Here is a 23,610-nt window from a genome sequence, read left to right as displayed (position 1 = left end):
ACAAAGTAATATTAGACGTGCCTTCCGCTCCCAATTCGCTCACGGGCCAATCTGAGGCCGACAGTCCAACCTTTCCCGTCATAAAGGTGTGGTCGCTGGATTTCTGACGCGATGCTGAAGTTTCAGATACACAGGTTTCACTCTGCTGCAAGAAAGACAATTTTGGCCCATGGTTAGACATCACAACAGAAGGATCAAATTCAAGCTGATGAATTTTAAAAGGTGAGAACATTCTTAAGTTAGCCTTGCCAGTTATATTTGGCATAGTCCTGAAATATATGCATTAAACTACATTAATGTTGCTTCCCATAGCAACATTATGCTCTAAGATAAGCTTAATTATCATTTAATAGTTGCTTCCCATTGCAACGTTATTCTCTAAGAGAAGCCTAATTATCATTTAATAGTTGCTTGTTGATATTTTTAAATATCAGTCGATGTGGTTCAATATTAAGAGATTACATAAATACACTTGCTTTAGTCTCATGTTGCCTACACATCTCCTGTACACCAAAAAATCTCAACAGAATACGTTTATGAAGTCTAAAATATGCTTTAAGTAGCTTTTTGAAGTTATCTAAAAGGCAGCCAGCGCGGGGAATCTCTAGGGAGAAAGTTGGACACAAGTGTTCTGACATCAGAGGCTGTGAAAAATGTTTGCAATTTTAAGACATATCAGCATTCTCCAAGTGCAACTGTGTAATTTCAAGAATTGACATTAAAACACTTTCATACACTGGTAAATTTTATTTTGAAAAACTAATTCTGAAAATACAGCACAGTTCTATCAAGTAGGTATGTTTTTCACAGTCAATACCCGACTCAAGTATTTAGGAGACACATTTTAAGGCATGAAAATAGTGGTTCTGCTTTATTCTGTGTAACAACTGCTTAACTAATCATGATGCTCCTCAAATATAGCCCTAGTATTAGAATTAAGATGTAAAACTCTTAACTTAATAATCCCTAACAGTATTCACATGAAAAAAAAAAAAGTTATTTGCTCACACAGCAAAACATGATAGAAAAAAGAAAGGCACTTTAGTTTTCCTAAGACAGTGGATTTATCTCTACTGCAAGAGCTTTAAAATGTAAAAATTCACTGTGATACTGGCTAGCTTTCTTCTATGTGAAACTAAAGACCAGATGAAAAAGTGTCTTTTGTCTCTTGATTAAGAATGACAATGTTGTGCATATTTACCTATTAGGACAAGCATAGATCATTCCAGAACCATGTATTCTTCCTGACTGCAACACACACAAATCACACAAAGCCATTAGTTCAAAAATTTTAATAAAATATATCCAGATACATTTCATTCTCTGTCCATATCTACACTGTAAATTTTAAAGAAATACATGTTTTTAAGAAACTGGGGGGAAGAATTGAGCCACAGACATTGGTATTGAATATATAACTGAAAATCCAGTTTGTTAAATTTGTCAAAATTCAGCAAATCAGTCTTACCATCCACCACTTAACACAACCATTGCCAATTCTTAGAAGATGCTAAAATATTTACAATAAATAAATAACTTACATGAAGTAAATGCTTTACATTTTCCTGAACCAAATGAGTAAAATCAAGAGTACCAACGCAAATCACGTATAAAATAATTCCTTCCAGAAAAGGAATTACAGGAGGAGGCAAACATGCAATAGTCTATTGCATCCCACAACTTCAGGAACAGTTACATATACACACCAATACAATCTTAATTTTCTTTTCTGCATGAGGTTGGATGTGGTCCAAAAACAAGTAAATGCAGGAGCATGCATTCTTCTTTGTCACCATGGTTTAAGGTAGGGAAAATCCTCTTTACACCAGCTAGTACTGGGAATAACATACTGGTACATAACATACTCAGCCTTGAATAAACCAAATCAAGAGCATTGAGCTCCACAGAAAAGCTTTCTAAGGTTAGGCTCTGACTACCTGCCACAAGGACATCTTTTCTAGCACTCACCCCTGTAAAATTCCCCCCTGCTTTTATTTGTGAACTACAGCATTTCTTAGAATAGAATATACACCAGGAGATTGGTTTCCAAATGGCAAGATTTCTAATGCTGTTAAATACATCTTGCTGGTTCTAACTGTGATGGCTGAAGAACTTTCCTGTGTAGCAGTCTAAAGACATGTGCATTGTTCTTGCATACAGGGAACTTGTACAGAACAAGAATGAAAGGCTGCTTAAAAGTGTGGTCTGCCAAGCTCAGCTTCTGCAGACCTGGCAAGGATCTGAATGCCAAAATCATTGCATTATGTTTAAATCAGTTCCATTTAATTTTTAAATAACAACAGATACCTAATCACTAGCTTAAAAAGCAGCATAATCAGCAGCAGGTAACTCCTGGAATGGTGATAAGGCTAGATAACTGACAGCTTGGAACCCGTATAAAACAAGGGTGTGTCATCTCCAAAACAGTGTCCTTCCCAAAATTCATCTAATGAAGCCTAGAAGAGCAAGAGCAATAAAAGTGTTTAGAGCTAGCTGATGTTTATTTGGATGTGTCACACCCGGTTTTGACTCCAGGAAATTGAAATTTTGGCAAATAAAGATGTCAGCCAACAGCAGGTCCACAGTAACAGAAAGCTTTTTTTTAAAACTTCAAGTAATTTATTCAGCAATAGCATTTGAGGATTGATAGTGTTGTTTTACAAAAAAGTCTTCTAAAAGAAACAAATCAGTTGAGGTGCAGGAATTGTTTCATAAGTTCATATGTGGTAAAAGCCACGGCCTGGGAAGGGATACAACGGATGTAATTCAAGGATAAACCCCGGTACAGTCCTCTTCGTACTCCATGTTGTTGATACACATATTTCAGTGTCTGCACCATTGTACTGGAAAAATAAAAACTCAGATCAGTAGTGGATACACATATTCACTATCAGAATCATTTTCTTTAAAACACAAGACACTTTTGCGTTTTAAAGGAGCCATGGAGAAAAACCCCAGACATTCCATACAGTAAAACCACATGTGACTAAAAGGACAACCTGAGCTTCCACAAGAAATGTGCGCCCAAGGGCTGGGAATTGGAAAGAGGACAGTGCAGTCCCAGCTAAACAACTGTCAGTCTGAAAACACCTGCCCTACAAGACATGTTAAGGTATTTTACACCAGAATGGCTCCACACATTCTCTTGCCTAACTGGCAGGAAGGAGCTGAGAAGCATCAATTACTTTTACAAATAATAATCTGAGTACAGTAAATTCACGAATACAAGCCGCACTGAGTATAAGCCGCATCTCTGGGTGTTGGTAAATATTTCGGTTTTTGTCCATAAATAAGCCGCACCCAAATATAAGCCGCTCTGTCGTTCGCAGCGAGGACCCGCGTGCAATTAGCAACAGAACCGCGGGAGGGCGGGGTTTACTGGCTGAGCTAAGGCTGTGCAGGCTCAGCCCGCTAGGGGCCGCTGACGGGGCCAGGTGGCCCAGCCCAGTGCTGCCGCTCGGGGCCGGCCACCGCTGCCACTGGGCTTGGTCACCCTGGGTCGGCGCTGCCCCACGGTGGCAGGCAGGGACGGAGCTTCCCCCGCTCCTACGGCAGTGGCGGCGGGTGGGGACGGAGCCTTCCCGCGCCCGTGGCGGGCAGGGACGGAGCTTTCCCGCGCCCGTGGCGCTGGCGGCGGGTGCGGACAAAGCACCCCGCCTCCTCCCCGAGCCGCGGCAATGGCTGCACGGGGCTCCCGTCGGCTCCCCGAGACGCGGCAATGGCGGCGCGCGCTTCCACCCGCCTCCCCGGGCCACAGCAATGGCTGCGCGGGGCTCCCGTCGGCTCCCGGAGCCGCGGCAATGGCGGCGCCCCCGCCCGTCGGCTCCCCGAGCCGCGGCAATGACGGCGCGGCCCCCCACCTCCTCCCCGGGCCGCGGCAATGGCGGCGCGCCCCCCCCCCCCATTCTCCCTGAACCGCCGCAATGGCGGCGCGCCCCTCCCCCGTCCTCCCCCGGGCTGCGGCAGAGGAGGGAAGAAGAGAGCTCTCCCACCTCTGTCCCCGCCCCCCATGCTGCCTGCAGGGAGCCAGGGCAACACAGTAACACTGTAACAATCGCGAAATGCCGGCTTTTACTGGCAGGTGCTTGGCTCGGCACCCTGGCTGGCACGTCTGGGGTTGTAAATGTCAGAAAATTATTCACAGATTAGCCGCCCCCGACTATTAGCCGCACTTCCAGGTTTCCACCAAAATTTTTGTCAAATTGCTGCGGCTTGTATTCGTGAAATTACTGTATATAACATTTGGCCTTATTAAAAGCAGAAATTGCACTGCATATGCAAAGAGAACTTTCCTCTCACAGTTGTACTGAAACTAAGCAAACAGATGTGAGATGGTTGGTATTTCCAGGCTAGTGAAGACAGTGCTCTTGGAGAGCATCTTCCGTATGTTCCAAAGCTTTGAGACTTGGTGCTTGCTTTTCTCTCTCATTCTCTAGAGAGAGACCTGTGTCTGTCCTTCAAGGCACAGCTCTATACAGTCACAATATAATTGTTCAATTGGGACTGTAAAAGTAGTCCTCACGACTGCAAAAAGTAAAACCCTGGGAACAATAGACAAGAAAAAAAAAAGGAGGGGGGGGGAACCTGGTAAGAACCTTCACAGTTAAGTACCATTGAGGTTGCTTGTTAAAGGTCACTCAGGCTGCCCTTGGTAGGATCCAGCTTTACACAGGAGGTTCACAGTGAATTGCACTGGATTCAGACACACACAATTCCACAAGATTGAAACTAACCAAGAGAAATCTGTCCCAGAATTGAATTTCATTGAGACAATTGGAAATTCAGAAGATGAGAGGTGATTTAACACTATTATGATTTTTAAGTTATTATGGTGCTTCCACTTCTGCTGGAGGAACCTCAACAGAGTGTGGGCTGTAAGAGACTACAGTAAGTGCAAAAAAGCTCAAATAAAATTGCATTATGCAAAATCATCTTATGGAACAGATTCTTCACCATTAAAGTACATTCTGAAACGATTTCATTTCAGTAGAAGCATTTCTTTTCTCTCTAGAGATCTTGCTGATATTAAAGGTAGCACAAGTTGCATTAAAACACAAAAAAACTACTACTACAAGTACAGGGTTGCTAACAAGGGTGCCATTGTTATTTCAGGTACTTTTTTAATCCCAGATTGATAATGGCAGCTTTTGTCTGTGGGGAAACTCCTTTATTAAAAGAAGGAAGAAATCAACTTATTAGTTCAGAGAGTGGTTGTTATTTTTAAAGTTTAAAATTAAGAACTGAACTTAGCTCAGACATCCAAGAACTCAATACAGATGCAAAGGAAATACTTACAGGCACTTTTCAGAGTCTGGGAGAACTGCTCCTAGCTGCATTCGCCTACGAGTTACATCCAGGGGATACCTGCAGAGCAAACATTGGAACAGCAGCTCAAGCAGATGTGTGTTGGAATATTGTTTAAACAAACAAAGAAGTCCACGTGCAACCTCCAAGCTCCCTTTTCAGTGAGTCAGGAATCCAGCTTAGATTCTCAACACAGCTGAAAGTTCTCCAAAAAGGGAGACTCCCCTTACACAACCAAAGCCAGCAAACCAGAGCTCTTAATACATTCTATTTGGCACTAGTAAGGAAGACACATGGAGATCAGATGAGAGTATAAGACAGTCTTTAAAATGCTGGAGGGAGAAGATACCTGCATTGAAAATAAAATTAACAGTTGAAGGATTAATAAGCAGTGATATTTGCAATGCAGTGATTTAGTGGAAAATCCATGCCACGTAAATCCATTAAATTAACTTATTTTATGGACAAAATAAAACAGAATAAGAACAGGGTGAGAAAGGAAAAAGCAAGCAAAGTAATATAAATGGTAAATACAATATCTAAGACTTGTTTGTTTTGTTGGTTTTTTAATCCTATGGCTTCACAGGTGACATTGATTTGAAAGTAAATTTGAATAATAAAATTATGCAAATTATATTCAGGGTCAAAATTTTTAAGCTTTCCAAGCAAGTTAAAAAACAAAATTGTTACTTTAAAATATTCCAGTGGATTTTAGGAGATTTGCCTGAATTTGTTTAATTGCCTCACTGGATAACTCTTAAAAGACCCTGAAGATTAAATAGATATTTAGTAAGTGAAAATACAGGAAGTACCTGAATGATTGTATTTGATTAATTTCAAAACTTTACTAATAATTACACTTAGATAAAATTATGTCAGATAAAAGCTTGTTTAGCATGAACAGCTAGAGAGATGAAACCAGCCCCACACCCAAACTTACGATATCGTCTGAGCTATTGCTCCAGCTATGCCACCACACAGCAGATTTACATGTGTTTTCAAAACTAACACATCAGGGTTATCTAAGGAAGGCCGTCCAAGCAAGTTAGGTGCTTGAGCAAGTCCAATGCTCTTTAAGGTACCAAAGGTAAAAAATGAAAAACCTAAAAGGAAATTTAATTTTATGTACTTTCATAAAAAAGCAAACTATTTGTTGATGTATCATCATAAACAGAAAGTTGCATTTACAAAATTAAACTATTTTCCACTTCTCTGGGAAGTTGTTTCTTAAGCAGAAAAACAGAGAAACAATATTTTGAACTTCTACAGTAACTTCTGTGCAAATGAATTTGTGTTTATACCTAAAGCTATAAGAACACATTCAATAAGCTAGACCGTGAGTTTTAAATTACTGGAATGCTGCCAAGAATCTTTCCTTGCTCCTAAGATCTTTCTAACTGAGGGACATCTCAGCCTTTAAAAAAGAGTAGTTTAGCCGGGCTGTTCTGCTCCTCTATGCCACATCACCGCTGCTTTACATGCAGGAGTATTTACAGAAAAGTCACCAGGAGATGGAGCCTCTGAGGCTCCATTTACCGAGCACCCGCTCCCAAGGATCTGCCTGTGGGAGGGAAACAGCCTCCATGTTTCCTTGGGCGAAAACTGGGAAGTAAACACAACCAACGAGTTTACCTTTCTCACTCCCGACTCCAAATTGCACAAAAGCTAAGCTTTGACTATTGAAGACATTTTTTAAGGAGCATCATTCAAGATGATTTGGACAGAAGCTAATTAACTGGCTGTGCAAATATATTTAACCAAATTTAGTAGTGCATAGAACTGCTGAAGGACTGCCACATTCTGGCTTTAACTCACCTGCATACGGTGCCATTCCCACCACAGTTGGCATCAGCCCTCGGTAGAATCCACTAAAACCACCTTCCTTTGAAAGAAAAACACAGCAGCATTTGTGGCAAGAAATACACACAGACCGCCGTGACAGCGATCTGACTAGCACCATCTACCACCAAGGAGCTCATGTCATGTTCTGCTTCCCGTGCCTGAAAAACTGGAGGGATAACTGCCTGGCTCCATAGGAGATAAATAAGTGAAAATAAAGGAGAAAAATCTCCAGCCAGCATCCTAACTGGAAACATTATACATAGCCCTCCTCCCCACATCTTTTTGGTATGTTACTACTTTTCTTGAAAAGCAGATTCTCTGCTGTTTCTGACCTCCCACTTACATGAGCCTTAGCTACAGCTCACCAGCCTAAGTCAAAAGTAGCATCCAAATAACTTTTTACATTAAAAAATTCAAAGTGCACCCAATGAAGTCATGTTATTTTGCACCAAGCCATTATGTTCAATGCAGCGAAACATTACTTTAAAGAGCATACTTTGCTTTGACAGAACTGAAGATTAAGAGAAAAAATACCTTTGTGTAAATCATCTTGAATGCATGGATAATTCCCATGTACTTGTGTTCCCCTTTTACTTGGAACGCCAGGCGAACTCTAACCATATCAAGAGGGTAAGTACAAATCACTGCTGTAATACCTTTATTAAAAACAAAAACAAAACAAGCAAACAAAACTCACCTACACCTTATCTGATTCTAGGATTATTTTGAAAAGTAAAAGTTCCTTTTTCTGGCAGTGAATACAATAGCATATACAAACTACTTTGTTAAAGAAACACTTAAAGTCACTCATAATCAGTAAACAGGAACACTAACTCCAGCAACACACAAAGGATTCAGGTTTGTACTGGTGTTCACTGAAGTAGCACACTTAGGCCTAGATTTTCCAAGATTTATGGGCCTGACTATATTCACCTGAGCAATCTTATTGAAATTCATCGCTCCTAAGAGTCAGGCTAGTCAAGTACATCAGCTTTACTGGATTGCAACCATGAAACCTAATCCTACCATACTAAAAAAAAAAATTCAAACCACCAAATGTACATGTTTTATTCCTAAAAGTTTCTATCAGAATTTGGTATGATTACTGGGTATAGATACATGTATCTATCTAGCGTGTCTGCAAATACTAAACATATTCTAATGACACACTAAATATATTCTAATTACATCTAAAATAGAGCCAGGTTCATACTGATAAGTACTTAACTGTGTTGCATTACTGCATTTTAATAGTTAATGTTACATCAATACTGGGCAGAAAAGCTTTCTGGACTTAAGATGCAAAATAAAAGAAAAAAATAAAAACCAAATCTTAGAACTCATCCAGTTAGGATCTGCTCCATAACAGCTTAAATGCTGACCAACTTGCAATTTTGGAAATAACTCCAGTACAGAAAACAACAATTCTAACAGTTGCCTGAGCAACAAATTCTTTCCAACTGCCAGGTATTAAGGTAAACCATTCAATAGCTGACAAATTCTTTGGAGGGAATAGTTAAAACTGTTAACTAACAACAGTAGTCATTTTCTGATGGTATACCAGAGTCACTAAAAAAAAAACCAAAACAAAAGCCATCAAAAACCAAAACTCAAAAAAAAAAAAAAAAATCTTTGTAATTGGCACTGTTTTCTAGCAACTGCTCTGAGTTAGTTGAATGTAACTTTTAAAATTTGATTCTACAGAAGATAAGCACACTTTTTATGCTGGCAGGAAATTGTCACTTCCTCTTAAGTTTTACTAGTCTCTTAATGACATCTTTTTTGTAGCTGTATTATCTCCCTTCCTTTCCTCAAGGCCAAGAGAAATCCATAACCCAGGGAAGAAAAACGCAAATACAAACCAACAACAAAATCCAAACACAACACAACTCCTGCAAACAAGCTCTTCATAACTTTTATGCCTGGAGTAAAAACAAAACAAAACAAAACCTACTGCTCTGATAAGTTGAATGATCGGAAAAGTATCAGGATTAGATGGTGAGGGAAAAAAAAAAAAAACACTCTAAGTGAGCTGTCCAAAAATCTGACACTGGTCAACTGTCAGTTGAGAGCCAAGGTTGTGGGATTCTGGATTATCCCACCAATAATTCATTTTAGAAGACAAAAACACCTCTTTCAGAGATTTTGGACATGTCCTCTGAACAAAAAGCAGACATCTGCAGTTTATTTCTGAAGTTGTCTCATCCACGGGATTCAAAAGTTGGAGCTACAAAACACTAAAGCAACTTCAAGACTGTTTCCACTGACTTAGATGAAATGCAATCCCTCAGTCTAGAGCCTTTTCCCAGTGGATTCTGAGATGTCCAGAAATATAATAAAAAAAGATTAATTTAAGTAGTTTAAAAAAAATTAAGGGGAGGCGGGGCGAAAGCACTTTTACAGGGTTTAAGAGTGCACAGGAAAGTCATCCCACTTCAGAAAACAACACTACCCTGTCTTCTCTTTCCAGTCATGCACTGCTATCTATCCAGGAACTTCCTCTGAACAAAGGCTAACAACAGACCAACCAAGAGCTTGGTGAATGCACTATTTAGTGAATACAGTCTGAAAATAGTACAAATAAAAAATAAAAGAAAACAAAACCACAGATGAAATGGAAAGAAGGAAAGGATTTAAATAGAAACTTTTAATTTTTTTTTTCTTAAAATCCTGTAGCCATTAATTTCTGGGAAAAAAATGAAAGGAGTAAAAAGGGGATTTGGGACATCAGCCACAATATATGCTGTCTTGTAGCAACTAGGAGGGGCATTTTACTGCTTTACTGTTCATGTACACACAAGGGATCAAAATTTCTTTTGGGGCTCAAGACAGACACTGTCCTTTCCAAGAGGAATGGCAGCCAGCTGTGGGACACAGTCATTGTGGTGAAGTCTACAAAATTATTCATCTCACCTCTGCTCCTTAAATATGTTATGAGAGATCAGACCACAGTATCTTAAGGCTCAGTCCCAGGCATGAAAAAGCTGTCTATCCCCACTAATGACAGCTAAACCAAAAATCTCCTCTGGGGTAGGACAGGACAGATTCAAAAGTGTACCAACAGTTCAGAGATACAGCAATTCCTACTGTCTGATCTGAAATAACCATAATAGGGGCAGGTAGCTACTCCCTTCAAAGAGCCACTTCCTCAAAACCAGCAGACTTTGTCACTGCCAATGCTGGCTCAGAAGCCAGGCAAAGACCATTCTTCACTTCCCATATTGTCCTCAAGCACCTTCTGACCACTCCAGGGGACAACATATTGGGTTACACAGGGAAAAGACAAGTGACAGTGAAGCACATTAGACTGTCCTTGATTTGCTTCCCAGGCTTTGGGAGTTCACAATGAGATCAGCTCTACAGGGATTCATCTGTCTCCCAATTTCCCTACTATCTCTCTGTTCTTAGCAATTTAGTTTCTTTGGAAATAAAAATAAAAAACTATCTGGAGCAAGAAAAGAACACAAGTGACATACATTTACATTGCAAACATGGCTGGTATGCAAGTTTTTAGGATCTCTCTATCATGTTCTTTGTACTATAGCAGTAGCTCCAGAGATCAAATTAAGCATGCCAGGAGATTCCTAGGAATAAAGCTGAAAAGGTGATAAGCACAAGACACAGTCTTGAACTGCAGAAGATCTGCTCCTTAGCTGACAAAAAGATTAATTTATCCAAGCAGTATCTTCTAAACAAAACAAAGCTTCAGAAACTACATAAAGAGAAATTGTTGATGACAAAAAGTATTCATCAGATGGGTAAAAGAACGCTTAATTTATCAGTCCTGCTATTTCTTTATGTCCAGTATGCAATTCTGTTTCCCTCCACAGCACATCTGAGGAACTAGATCAGATTTTTTTAAATGCTGACTGAAGTAGGTAACTGTTAATTACATACTATTTAAAATTGAGACAGCCAATATCCTCCTAGATAGTACCAAGTCAGTATTATTTTCCATCACTTTTAGTAAAAGTAAAAAGCTAAAAACAAAACCATACTTCCTGTATTGGTTTAGTGGGACTTGAGTTTATTCTAGATAGTATCTAGTCTTTTTTGGCTTTATTATTTTGAAGTTAATCAAATGCAGAACAGGAAATACACATTTCTGTGGTTTAATTTGGATTTTTCTATTAGAAAACTTGAAAAAAATTTAATTTGTAAAATCATCCTGTGCTGATTTAATGTTACTTGTTCATTTTTGTTATTTGATAATTTTCTTTCCTAAACCCCACCAACCTCTATGATTTCTCTTCTGCCCAACTCTGCCTTTCCTTAAAAAAAGTATACACTGCTTATCTGTTAATGAAGTGTTACAGCTGAAATTTGAATCACACAGGACTCAGGAAATTCAGAGTTAGAGTTTCCACAGTAACTTTAACTTGGTCTCCTTAAATATATGCATTACAATAGGCTTTTCTTCTCTCTCCCTCCACTACCCCCATCCTCACTGCCTTGTTTTCCCCTTTTGATCCTGTTTCTCACTTACAGAAGACACTTGCATGTTTCCCACCACTTAGAAGCTGATTCAGGTCTGTTGAGCAGTAGTCAGGTTGGAAACACTGACATAAACAAGATGTAAGTACAGTGGGTACAGAGAAGTGAAAGCAGGCAGCTGCCTGACTAGATGGTGTAGAGGGGGCAAAACGTTCAAGGAAATACAGGTTATCTGTGATTATCTATTCTCAACTCCTTCATACTGCATCCCATGAAACTGTGAAGGCCCCTCTGCACCAAACTGGGGTTTGTACAGCACATCATCTCCTTTAGTATTTATGTGGAAGTATCAGAAAAATATCCTTTATTGGAGCCAGCACAGGAGGGAAAGCAAGAAATATTACCAATTGCTTTCAAGTCTTTTCTTTTTTGTTTGCAAACCTAGGAAACTTCTGTACCAGATTTCAAACTCTCTGCACTTCTTAATGCCTCCTTCCTCCTCTGTATCTCCTTGATATACTTAAGATAAACCCTCTGCCTCTATTATCTAAATAAAATCCCAAGAAGCAGGTAATGCCACCTAGTAAACAACTAGTGAGACACACGTCACACTATATATATATACACACATACTTGACTGCTGGGTTCATTTCACCCTCAAGTCAAGCTCAGTTCCTCACTTTTGGAGTTCTAAAAATGAAACTATGGAGTACAATGTACTTAAACACACCACACAAAGCAGATGGTGGCTGCCAGCTAGCTCTGTATATTAATTTATTTCTGCTATTCTAACCACACAAACCAGATTTAACCAGTAAGGTGCTTACAACAATGCCAGATGCTATTAATTTATTTACAGGAAGAATTCCACCCCATCCAACACTGACTGGTTAAGCTGATTATTCAGTGTTTTCACAGCACCTCCCAAGTCAGATTCCCAGTCTCTGACAAAGCTCCTGGAAAAGCTAATAATAATAATCTTTTTGGGAGAAAAGTGAATTGCAAAATGCTCCTTAGAATAGTTAAAGCCAAGGGAAAGGAAAAAATGAAGGAAAAAAAATGCATCGATCTAGGGGGTTTTTTGACTTTTCAGATAGAAAGCCAGCCAAGATCTGGAACATATCTTAGCAAACAGGTTTTGTCAGTTTTTAGGACTCTTCTCATTCTTTAAATTCATTCTCTTTCTTTTCCCTCTGACATCACACAAAGCCAGAATATTTTAATGAGATCTTCCTAGTTTAACTGAAGGTAGTATTAAAAAATCCCAGTATTTTTTTTCCATTAGAAATTAAATATGAATACCCAATGCTATTTAAGGACTGTCACTAGACTGTTTTAGAATTAAAAGCACATTAAGAATCACTTCAATTAAAACTCAGTCCACTATTATTTACCTTCCCCTGTTTTTTTCTTAGCTACTTTTGACTCAATGACTATTAAGAGGAAAACAAATATATAACCATATGATACACTGGCAGTTTACTGAGCTTTCCTGCTATTGCATTAATTAATAAATGAGAGATTTTAACATTCACAAATATGATCTAAAGAGCATCATGACAACCTTGCACTGAACATGGAAAAGTACAGACATTTCTGGCAAATCCAAAGAAATTTCTCATTCAAGAAGCTGCAGTTCTCTCTGTTTCTGTGGGCTTATATTCAACCTAGCAGCAGTGGCAGAGGGGCTGATGAGCTAATTCTACCAGAACATGCACCTTTATACTTTCATATTGATGACACTGGCTTTTACACTTTTTAAATGCCATAACAAAAGACTATAAAAAAAACTCTGCTTCACAACATAGCACAGAATTCACCACTTGCACAAATATTTTTCAAAGGATACTCTTAGACAAACAGATTTCAATTAGGCAACCAGATTAAATTAACCATTCGCTAGTATATTTGCTTAATACAAATTTGCAGGAGTTTGACCCAACACCACATCAAATCATCCCCTGAATGAATATTAACTTCTCAGCACAAGGCATGTCTGAAATCCAAGTACAAAACTCTACCTGCCATGGATCCAGCCATTAATCGATGCACGTGCCCGGAAATCCCAAGTTGTTTCTTTATTACCTACACAATATGGAACATTTGCAGTAGTCAGGTATCAGAAAAGACAGGGAAACACAACACAAAGTTTATTAGCACATTAGTGCAAGCTCTGCAGCAGTTTCCAAGAAATGTACAATGCTACAGATTCAATCCAGAAGAATTAATTACTGTTAGAATTTTTTAATACTGTTGCTGTTTCCAATTTCTTATTAAAAACATGGAAGTACTAAATTTCTACTAACAAAGCAAAACAATGAGTTGAAAGTATTTGTACTGTTCACTTCAGAAACTAGATTAATTATTTAGTTATCATTAATGTGTGTTAAACAAGGCAAACTGACTATGTAGAGAGCAAAGGACACTGAACAAAGTTGAAAAGTAAGAAGAGTCAATTTTTCTTACATGCACATCATGTGAAACATTCCCATAAAGTTTTTTACTGGATTAAAAGGAAAAAAAAGAGACAAGAAAAAAGGAGAAATAAAAAGGAAGAGAAAAAGGACAACATTTCAGAGCAAGAACTTGCCAAGTTAATTACGGCCTGGAAGGAAGTTAGAAATTGGTCTCCAGGTTTCTATCAAATAACTGAGACTTTCACTTTCTGCTATAAAGATCATTTCATATCTTCCTCCTTTAACAGCTTTTTTTCCCCCTTTTATATATCCATGCAAAATATTGTGAAGGTTTCTGGTCAATTAATAGGTAAAAGCAAGTGCTATGATGCTAACTGGGTTCTTGAAATTGCAGATTCATAAATCATTCCAGTTATAAAGCATGGCATGCAGTCTTTTATTCCACACAACATAAAACATGCAGAGATCAACAGTGTTCATGATTACAGCACAAAAAAATGAACCTACAAAACCCATTACAGTAAATTCTTTGTATCAGTCTTCTGGAATTGACTCTTGAGGAAGGGAATCACAATTTCCATCCCATTGTCCTCAGTAAATACTGTACCATTTACTTGGCTGGGTACTAAATCTGTCCTTTCAAACATGAAATTTCTCCTTTCTAATAGGAAAATGGTATTTTGTACCACAAACAGCAACGTTTAAAAACACATTCATGCTAACAACTGACCTCCATGAGATGTTGCAAAGATTTATTATGAAAGGGTAAATGCAGGAAAACAGAAAAGAATCCACAAATCTTGCAGAACCCTGAAATGAGCATTTTTATCTTCAAGGTAATTTTTATCTACAGCCTGACAATGATTTGTCAGGTCAAATATAACAGTGATCTCAAAACAGACTTTTAGGTTTAATTAGTTCTATCCATTAAGTACTAAGAATCCTAACATAAATACAATAAAGTTGTTTCATTCTACATTGTTTCCTACATTATTCACAAAGGGTTAGCTCATAGCAATACAAATAGCAGTAGACATTAAACTACCTTTTGTTTTCCTTAAAACAAATAGTATTATTCTCAACAATACAAACATTTAGAAGTCAGTGTGCAATTTCTTTTTTCTTAAGCAACATGGCAAAAGCTTCCCCGTTGCCCTGGTATTTTAATGAGTAAATTCTGATAAAACTAAGCAACCTTAGAAAAGATGTGCAGCTAATGAATAAGGCACAGAAGTTTCAGTGTTAGTTTCACTCACTCAACCAGTATGTATTCATTGCAGGCAGAAAAAGAAAAAAGGAAAAAAAACAAATTCAGCTACCTTTTTATATTGGTCAAATGCCATAAACTGAATAGCGCCATACGGAAAGATTCTAATCATCATGGCCCCATTTCCTTTATACAGCCCAAGGTAACCTTCCTTTTTGGGGACAGCACACAACGTAGAAAATACTCCTGCAGCAACACAAAAAGCAAGTATTTAACACTGTGGGGAAGGAAAAAAAAATGAAGGAAATGCTACTGTAAAGAAAGTCAGCTAAGGCTGCATCAGGTTGCTCATGCAACTGTGGCAAATCCACTTTCACTGCCCAAACACTGTCAGAAGGGGAGAGCCTTAAGTTTTATCAGTTTTCTCATCTCCCAGACTCAGTGAACCTCTGCACTCAGGGCCCAGGACTTGCCTGGGCTGTGATACCACTACCCACCCACAGCAGCCTAATGCCAGCAACACAAGGGAGAAAACGGGCTAATTTACAATTCAGTCAGTTCTAAATAAATAATACTTTAAAATCTAAAACCATGGCAGAACAATCTGATATTGTTGCATGCTAAATTACAGATTAAATGCCATCACTGAGGAAATCAAGTAAACACGTTGAAGACTCATTACTCACAACTTAAACATCTCACACTCTTTTATCTCAGAGTTGTTGCAACAAGAAGCAATCCTACTTCCTATTAATCAGTGGGAAATAATGCAAGATCAGATGAAGTTTGGGCAAAACCTACAGTTTTACTATAAACATCAGCTATGCACAGTTGCTATCAATTTCACTTTTTAGTTTGAGTCTGTAAAAGAATTAACTGTGATAGTCCAACAGTTTTAATTCATATACAACTACTACCTAAAAGCAGAAAATGAAACAGACATCTTGCTTTCAGGTAGAAAAGAGTGGCTGACCAACTTTCATTTGAAGTTTAAGCAAAACAAGTATCTATTAGTTTCTGGGATTCTAAGAATACAAAGATTAGTGCACCTTGTTGCTATAGCATTGTATATGACTATATTATTACATATTTAATAGTAAATTTACCTTTAAGATGTCATGCTTATTATATGTCTCTGAACTTACTTATGCCAAGACAAGAATTTCTCTCTACCCTGCAATGATGAGTTGTTACTGTTTCTATTTCCTAGAACACAGGCAAGATCCACATGGCACAAGCTCCACAACCCAAGGGCATAAAAACACATGGTGAGGTCTTGGATGAACTGACCTGTGGTGTCTCTGCACTTACAGGTACCTCATCCACATAATTCTCCTTTTTTTGCCTACATGTAACACAGACATGCATTCAAGTCAGACACAGTTCAAATAATCAGACTACCAAAATAGGGAAGGGAATAATGTTTTACTTGCCAGCTATGGCACAGTACAAAGCAAATTGAAGATTTAAAACCTCAGTCAAACCAATTATTTTACCCTTCAATTCTTAGACTTGAATGCATACTTGTGTCTGTGTTACTAAAACACATTGCTTTTGTTTCCCTTTTTGCCACAGTGAACATCTATATCTACTGAATTTTATGATCTAGTTATTATTTACTTTTCCAACTTTTATAAAACATTATCTTTAATGTCTAAGTTAATAACAAGTTTCACTACGTGCAAAATTAGCCAACTCAAAATGTTTTGTTTTTTTCCCCTAACAATTGCAACACTTAAATTTTGGAGCAAAAGTTACGACACGTTTCAGTACCATCTGACATAAATGGCTCAAATCCTCTGCACAAGAGGGCACTGTTACAGCCCGCAGAGAACAGCTCTGGGCACGTGAGCTGGCTCTCTCACCATGATGCAACACAGACCACCTGCACCTCACAGCAGGCACAAAGCCTCTGCTCCCTCCAGTTCCCAGCGGCCATGCCTCTGGCTGAAAAGCAGGGATCCTCACGGCCCCTGGGAACTGGCGGTTCAGCTTTCACTGAAATCATCCAAGCTTTGAAGTTATGATTACCAATCTCCTGCTGGCTTCTGTAAGCAGAAGATCAAGCCTAGCTCTTACATGCCTTATTGAGGATTATTCTGACATCTCAATCTCTAACACATCGACTGACAACACAACTTACACAGGGCTTTGTTTTTCTTCTCAAACAGTAACAAAACACGGCACACAGCCTGACCAGACAGATATCACCCTCTGTCTGATAAGCACCTTTTTTATCAGCCTCATCACTGAGTAAATTAATACACCCAAACCACACACACTGCATTTAAAACCAAAAATCAGACACATTGCAGCTATCTTACCTAGATGTTTGTAATGGTGGTTATGAGCTTGCAGCAAAATCTTTACTCGATCCAGTGGTGCAGTAGTTGTTTTGGCACAACATCCTGCAACACCTTTCCAAGAGAGAAACAGAAAAGTGACAGGACTCAAAAAGGTCTTTAGGTTAGCAGTTAAATAAGGGATTCTTCTAATGTAGTTAACTCGGTCAGGAACTGGAAAAAGCCCCAATGACAAGTAAACAGTTTCTATTAGATGTTACAAAGCCCTTGAAGCCTTAGTGAAACATTTAGGCTACTTTTCCTGTTTACAAAAACCCAGGCCACCGTCTGTCTCGGCTGCTAAGGTCATTGCAGAAGGAACTTCCCTGAAGTTACTCTAGAGTTTTCCATCCTGTTTCCTCCTTCCCTTTTGTGGGAAATAGCCCTTGCTGATCTTCCCAAGGAGGTGGGCTAGGCGTCTGCCGTGTACCCTGTGCTATTTCAGGGAGCGAGACCCAACAGCGTGTGCGGCACGATGTAAAAACTTGAAGCAAACACAACCTTCTCCCACCCCCGGCAATCAGAGAGCTGAGACAACACCTTACAGGAAGAATAAATAGGCTTTTCCTCTAAGAGGTTACTAATGCGGCGTTGTGTCTCGCCCCTTCACACCACCTTCATCTTCTCAAGAGCAGCCCCAGCAGTCTGGGGACAGGGATAGCAGAGGGTTAGAGGGTTTGGGAGCAATCAATTGGCGGCTGACCGGGGCTCCTCGCTGCTTCTGACACATGTGCGAGTCACGGGCGTGCACCGCGCCACCCGCGTTAGCCCAGCAGGGGAAGAAAGGAAAAGCGAGCTCCCCGCTTGCCCAGGTGACAAGACCCGGCGGCAGTTTCACCGGGAACAGCGACAGCAAAGTCCGCCCGCCCGGGGCACCCACCTCCGGCGATGAAGGAGCGCAGCCAGTAGAAGTCTCGGCGCGCCGCGGCCGGGGGCAGCGCAGCGCCGGGCCCCGCCGCCGCCGGGGAAGCCATGGGGCAGGGCCGGGCCGGCTCCCTCAGGCGGCGAGCGGCGGCCTCGGGGCAGCGCGGTGCCCCCGCCGCGCCGCAGGGGCGGAGCTGGGGGCGGCCCCGCCGAGCCGCGGCCGGGCACGCTGCGGCGCCTGCGGATCGCGTCAGCGAGCCAGTGGGAACGGCCGGGCCCGCCCCGCCGGAGCTGCTGCGGGGGCCGCTCCGCACCCTCTGCGTGCTTCGGGGTACCGTGCAAGCCCTTGGTAGTTCTCCCGGGGATCCCTTGCTGCTCCTTAAAAACAATCATCCGCGCACTCGGCCAACAAAACGTGTGTTCAGACCTATGGGCGCACACAACGCAAACCTAGAGAGCCCTAATTATACTGTACTGTAAAATACATCCTTTTTTTTTAGCCATTTAAATAGCTACTTTGTGCTAGAACATCTTTTTTTTGTCTACAATTACGTTTTCATACCCAGGAAAAAAAAATACTCAGTATTATTATTTATATGTAAGTTTCATAATGCATCAGAAGGGGAAACATTGAAAAAAAAAAGGAGAAAAATCAGCGATTTTACAATCAGAAAGGTCAAACAGTGTAATTTTGTAGCTGTCAACATTTTGGAGAGTTTTTTAGATTTTCTGCAATGTCTCTGTTGAATAGGGTTGTTTGTTTAGGAGGTTATATTGTTATAGGAGGCTATATATTTTATTCTATTATATTGTTATATATTAAGAGGCTATATTGTTAAGGAGGTATTTGACCTTTTGTCCTCAGCTCTTGAACAAAAAATCTCTCAAGTGCACCCTCTAAATGCTTGAAAGCTGGTGCATGGAGCAAGGAGACAGTACACAGCTGATGCCCGGTGACACCTGGTGAGAAAGCTCATGCTGTCAGCTTTTCTATGATTTTTCTGCAGTACTCACCTATTCCTCAAATACTTTTTGCCCCATACATCTTGACCTGGATTTCAAGTGTTTCACAAAACAATAATGCCTTTTTAAGTTAGTCTTCTAACACAAAGAAACCAGTCAAACAGATCTCAATGCTTGCACAAGTAAAAGGAATCACGTTCCAAAAAAACTGCCAGAATATTTTTGCTTCCTGCTTGTGTCAGGTTGCCTTCAAGAGAAACTACTCATTTTCCTACATTAGATTATATCCCTTAAAATTAAGTATGTGTCAGAATCAAGAAAACTTCATTTTGCTGTGTGCATCATTTATGTATTTGAGAAATAAGTGTTACAATACTCATTCTGTCTAATAACTAAAAACAGATTTCTTACACAAACATGAAATAAGTCCTTATAGCAGAAAACCCTTGAGCCTTTTTACCTTTTGTAATATACCTGCAGGATTAATTTTTTTTTTTGTTGAAGTCACTCTTTGTAAGTCTCAAATGGAAAGGCAACTGTTCTGTGAGTTATTGAAGCAGGTTTTTAAGCCACTGTTGATGCCATTTTCTCCACCCAATTTGTATTCTTCTGTGTTTCTGCTCAGGAAAAGCCTCCTCCCACCACAGCAACCATACTGCGTTCACAGCTCCAGCTGTAGGAACCTAACTTACTTATTTCACACAGAAAAGCATTGCAACTACACTAACAGCTGAAAGTCATTAAATTTCTACAGTTTCACCACAGACCAGAAAAATCAATAATCATATAGACTAACTGTTACTTCTCCTAGTTACAGATGGGGTATTTCAAGAAGATACCTTTGCCCACCCTCATAATTTAGGGCAGGGTGACCATGTGTGCATACTGTTTGGGAAAGCAGCAAAAAACTTGCATTGCAAAACTAAACAGAACATCTTGCATAGATATACTAACACAAAGGAATTCAGCAAGGAGCTTTATGTACCTAGCTTTATTGGGTTTTTAAAAACACTCACTGGTATAAAGTGCTCTCAAGGTCTGTTTTCTTCATTAGCCCCCATAGTAGTTCATTTGCACCTTTAAATCTTAATATTCTCCCAGTTGTCACTTCATCTTTTTCCCTTGAAATGTTTACACCTTTTACAGAATTTCTCTGGTGACATCTCTTTTATGACCCATTCTTAAAAGTCACCAGCAATTTTAATGTAATTCAGGTTACACTCATGTATGATACTATGGGATCCTCCCCCAGTAAATCAATAATCATCAGGGGAGGACATTAAAATTACAACACTCAGGAGCAGAGCTATAAATTTGAAGAAAAAAACCAAGCAGGAAGGTAGTTTTATCGATTGTAACTTCCTCCTGAATTTTTTGTTACTGAAGATGCTTAGTTTTCTAAACATATTTTAAATATATAACAATTAAAATAGCCTGTCAAGGCTCTTATTAGGTAAGCTCACCTCATAGCAGTGGTTGCTGAAAAGAGTATTTTCATTGCTCTTAAAATGCTTGTGTACACCAAGCCCTGTTTTGGGATAGCTGTACAAATTACCATCATAGTAACCATCAACATGTCATGCCTCTGGGCTGTAAGCTTTCTAAGCCTTTAGACTTGCTTCTGGTCTTTACTAATTAGTGATCTGATGTAATGCCTATCTAGTTATCTGTTAATTTGCCCCAGACCATATCTGTAGACATCAGAAGTACATAATTTTCCCCACATGAGAATCATTTTTCTTCTACCACAAAAGTCACAGCTTGCAGGTTACAGCTACTCTAGCAAACCTCAGTTCCTTGGCAGTGTGCTGTCTTGAACTCTCTTTACCCCCAAGCAGGCAGAAGTGCTTCTCCCTAAGGTGAGGTGAGCAAGGAGCCAAATACAGCCACAGCACAGGAAGCACCTTCATCTACAGGGCACAGGCCTGCAGCAGGACAGGCAGAGCCAGCTGTTGGGAACAGGCTCCAGCCTCAGTCACAAGAAAGGCACAAAGCAACTCTAGGGTGCTAGAGAGAAGCCTAAAGGTCATCTAGAAACCAAAGCCAGACAACAAAGAGGCCTAGAGCCAACACCCAAAACAAACATACCTATATGAGAGCTTAGACAAGAAGCAGCAGCCTGCCTAGGCCTGAGCTTAAATGGAGTTCCTGGGCCCACGAATCAGGTGTGTGGGTGGATGCCCCAGGTGAGGCTGGTCAGGGCCATCCATTAAGCCTTGTTGACACCCTCAGGACCCTGACAGACCCTGACAGTGAGATCTTTAATGACCAGAAATATTTGACTCATCAGAGTTACTGAGTCTGCAAATACAGTGGGTGCTGAATTTCTCTGGCTAAGCAGGTCCCTTCCTTTCTTTCAGGTGCCCTCTGTGACCCCTGGTATCACATGGCTTACTACAAGAGTGCAGTAGACTTGAAGCATCCAAAACTCTTGGGTCTGTACATGCTCGATTAACCATGTCTCACCAGATGTAGTGTTTACCTGCAAGGCACTACACAATCATTCTGCTGTCATGCTTTTTATTACAATCATCCAGTGAAGTAAGGGCCAAGATTTCCATTGAAAATAGAAACTGTCAGCAAACTGCTGTCCACTGCAGGTCAGTAACATCTGTTAGGAAATATTTAGAATAAATGCAGTGGGCTCATGTAATGGGTACCAGAAGATGAAATCATAGTCCCTTATTTCAGAATGGTGTTTATGCTTAAAATACCTGTGTTCAGTGTGCCTACAAATGTTAATCTGTTTTCAGTGCCAGTCAGGCAGGTAGATACCATCTAGAGAACCAGGGCCAAGAAAGACTAAATGAGGAAGTGATTGTCAAAACCACAATTAGAATTCAAGAGTTTCTGCATTAAACTCAAGACTTTGTTCAAGACTTTACTCTTTCAGACAGTGCCAACTAACAATGCTGTGGGTGCTTTATCTGATCATCAGTATTACAAATCCAAAGGCACTAACAATGTTTGGTCTATGTTCAGCTGGATTCACAGGCACAGCTCCACACACCAGTGTGGCACACAGGTCCCTAGGTCACATCTGGGCTGTGAGCAGGCTGGTCACTTTGTCATGCTGGAATCTGAGCTAATAAATGTGAGGCAGGCGTTAATAGAAAGTGGAAGCTGTAATCCATATTTTGTAGTCACACAGGCAAACAGCCCTTTTTTTCAGTATCATCTTTCCACTGCAAGGGAAGCAGGGCTAGCTAAGATACGCCTGGTTAGATCAAATCTGTCCCTTAGAAAGCAGCTTAGGTATCTTTGCAGTGCAATTCTCAGAGCTTTTGGTTTGTGAAGGGCTAAAGTTCAGCATCAATCTAGCCTTTTTTAGTTTGGACTGATGCTGTCTGTGCCTGTTGCAGCGGTCTGATGCAGATGACTCTGCAGGACTGATTTAGGGACACCATACCCGAATAGTTCTGTATGTAGGGTCAAGGCCCTGAGGACACTAATAGGTCTTAATGGACCTGACCAGCTGCATCTGGAGTCTCCACCCACATCTTTTGCCATGGGCCCAGCAGCTCTATTTAAGCTCAGCCCTGGCTAAGAAATTGGTCTTGTTTGTTTACTTCCTTAGTTTGGGCTTGGCCCTTTTTAATCTGTATGGACTCTCTTTAGTATTCACTTGGGCTGTGTGTGTTTTTCCTTATTCTGTGGTTCTCCTGACTTGCTTACATCCTCCAGATGGAGTTCTTAGTCGAACTTCAGACCTGTTTCTTCTGGAAGCTGGTTTATTACCTGGCCTTGTGCCTGCATGCAGATGGTGCTCCTGAGCCTGCTCTGTTTACCCTATGTGTGTACAGTGGGGCTGGGCTCTGGCTGGTGAGGTCCTTGTCCTGCTGGCTGTTGTGTGGGGCTCCCTGTTCCTCAGGGAGTAGCTGCCTCCTCACAGCTCCCTCACGTTTACCACAGACTCCATTTTTGCTAGAGCTGCTTACAGGTTTGTCCACTTTATTGCTTTGTATGACATTGTGCTGCTTTATTCATTCTGTAGGGGGGTGTTAACTTACATTTTATTCTGGAGAATAGCATAGGGATAGGAGTAATGTGTCAGACCAAAGGTCCACCAGCTTGATGTCTTACCCAGAAAAATAGCCTGTAGCATGTACACAGGGAAGGAGGCTTGGGTAGCATATAGGGCACTCTGTGTACTCTTTCAGCTTCAAGTAATGTATAGTTAAAATAGTACTTCTGTATTGTGTGGTTTTGGTTAAATTCTGTTCCGTTATTTTTGCTT

At 40.2% G+C, this 23,610-nt stretch overlaps 1 protein-coding gene across 2 annotated transcripts; it reads right to left on the bottom strand.

Annotated features, from left to right (window-relative positions):
- Window positions 1-1,277: 1,277 nt before the first annotated feature.
- SLC25A16 (solute carrier family 25 member 16) lies at window positions 1,278-18,577 on the bottom strand. Of its 2 annotated transcripts, XM_033066165.1 has the most exons (9): window positions 18,427-18,577; window positions 17,529-17,621; window positions 15,317-15,450; window positions 13,602-13,665; window positions 7,681-7,802; window positions 7,120-7,186; window positions 6,245-6,407; window positions 5,296-5,364; window positions 1,278-2,843 (listed from the first exon to the last, which is right to left on the bottom strand). In XM_033066165.1, the coding sequence occupies exons 1-9, from the start codon at window positions 18,518-18,520 to the stop codon at window positions 2,687-2,689; spliced, it is 963 nt and encodes a 320-aa protein (XP_032922056.1). In that variant the 5' UTR covers window positions 18,521-18,577; the 3' UTR covers window positions 1,278-2,686. The 2 variants fall into 2 exon arrangements, with proteins under 2 accessions (XP_032922056.1, XP_032922057.1); XM_033066166.1 differs by lacking the exons at window positions 17,529-17,621; window positions 18,427-18,577 and adding an exon at window positions 14,047-14,083 and having other exon boundaries at window positions 15,317-15,444.
- Window positions 18,578-23,610: the final 5,033 nt, after the last annotated feature.

Source organism: Catharus ustulatus, chromosome 8 (assembly GCF_009819885.2).
Source record: "Catharus ustulatus isolate bCatUst1 chromosome 8, bCatUst1.pri.v2, whole genome shotgun sequence".
Taxonomy (NCBI): Eukaryota; Metazoa; Chordata; class Aves; order Passeriformes; family Turdidae; genus Catharus; species Catharus ustulatus.
The sequence above is the reverse complement of the archived record's forward strand: the minus strand, read 5'-3'. Positions and strand labels throughout refer to the sequence as shown.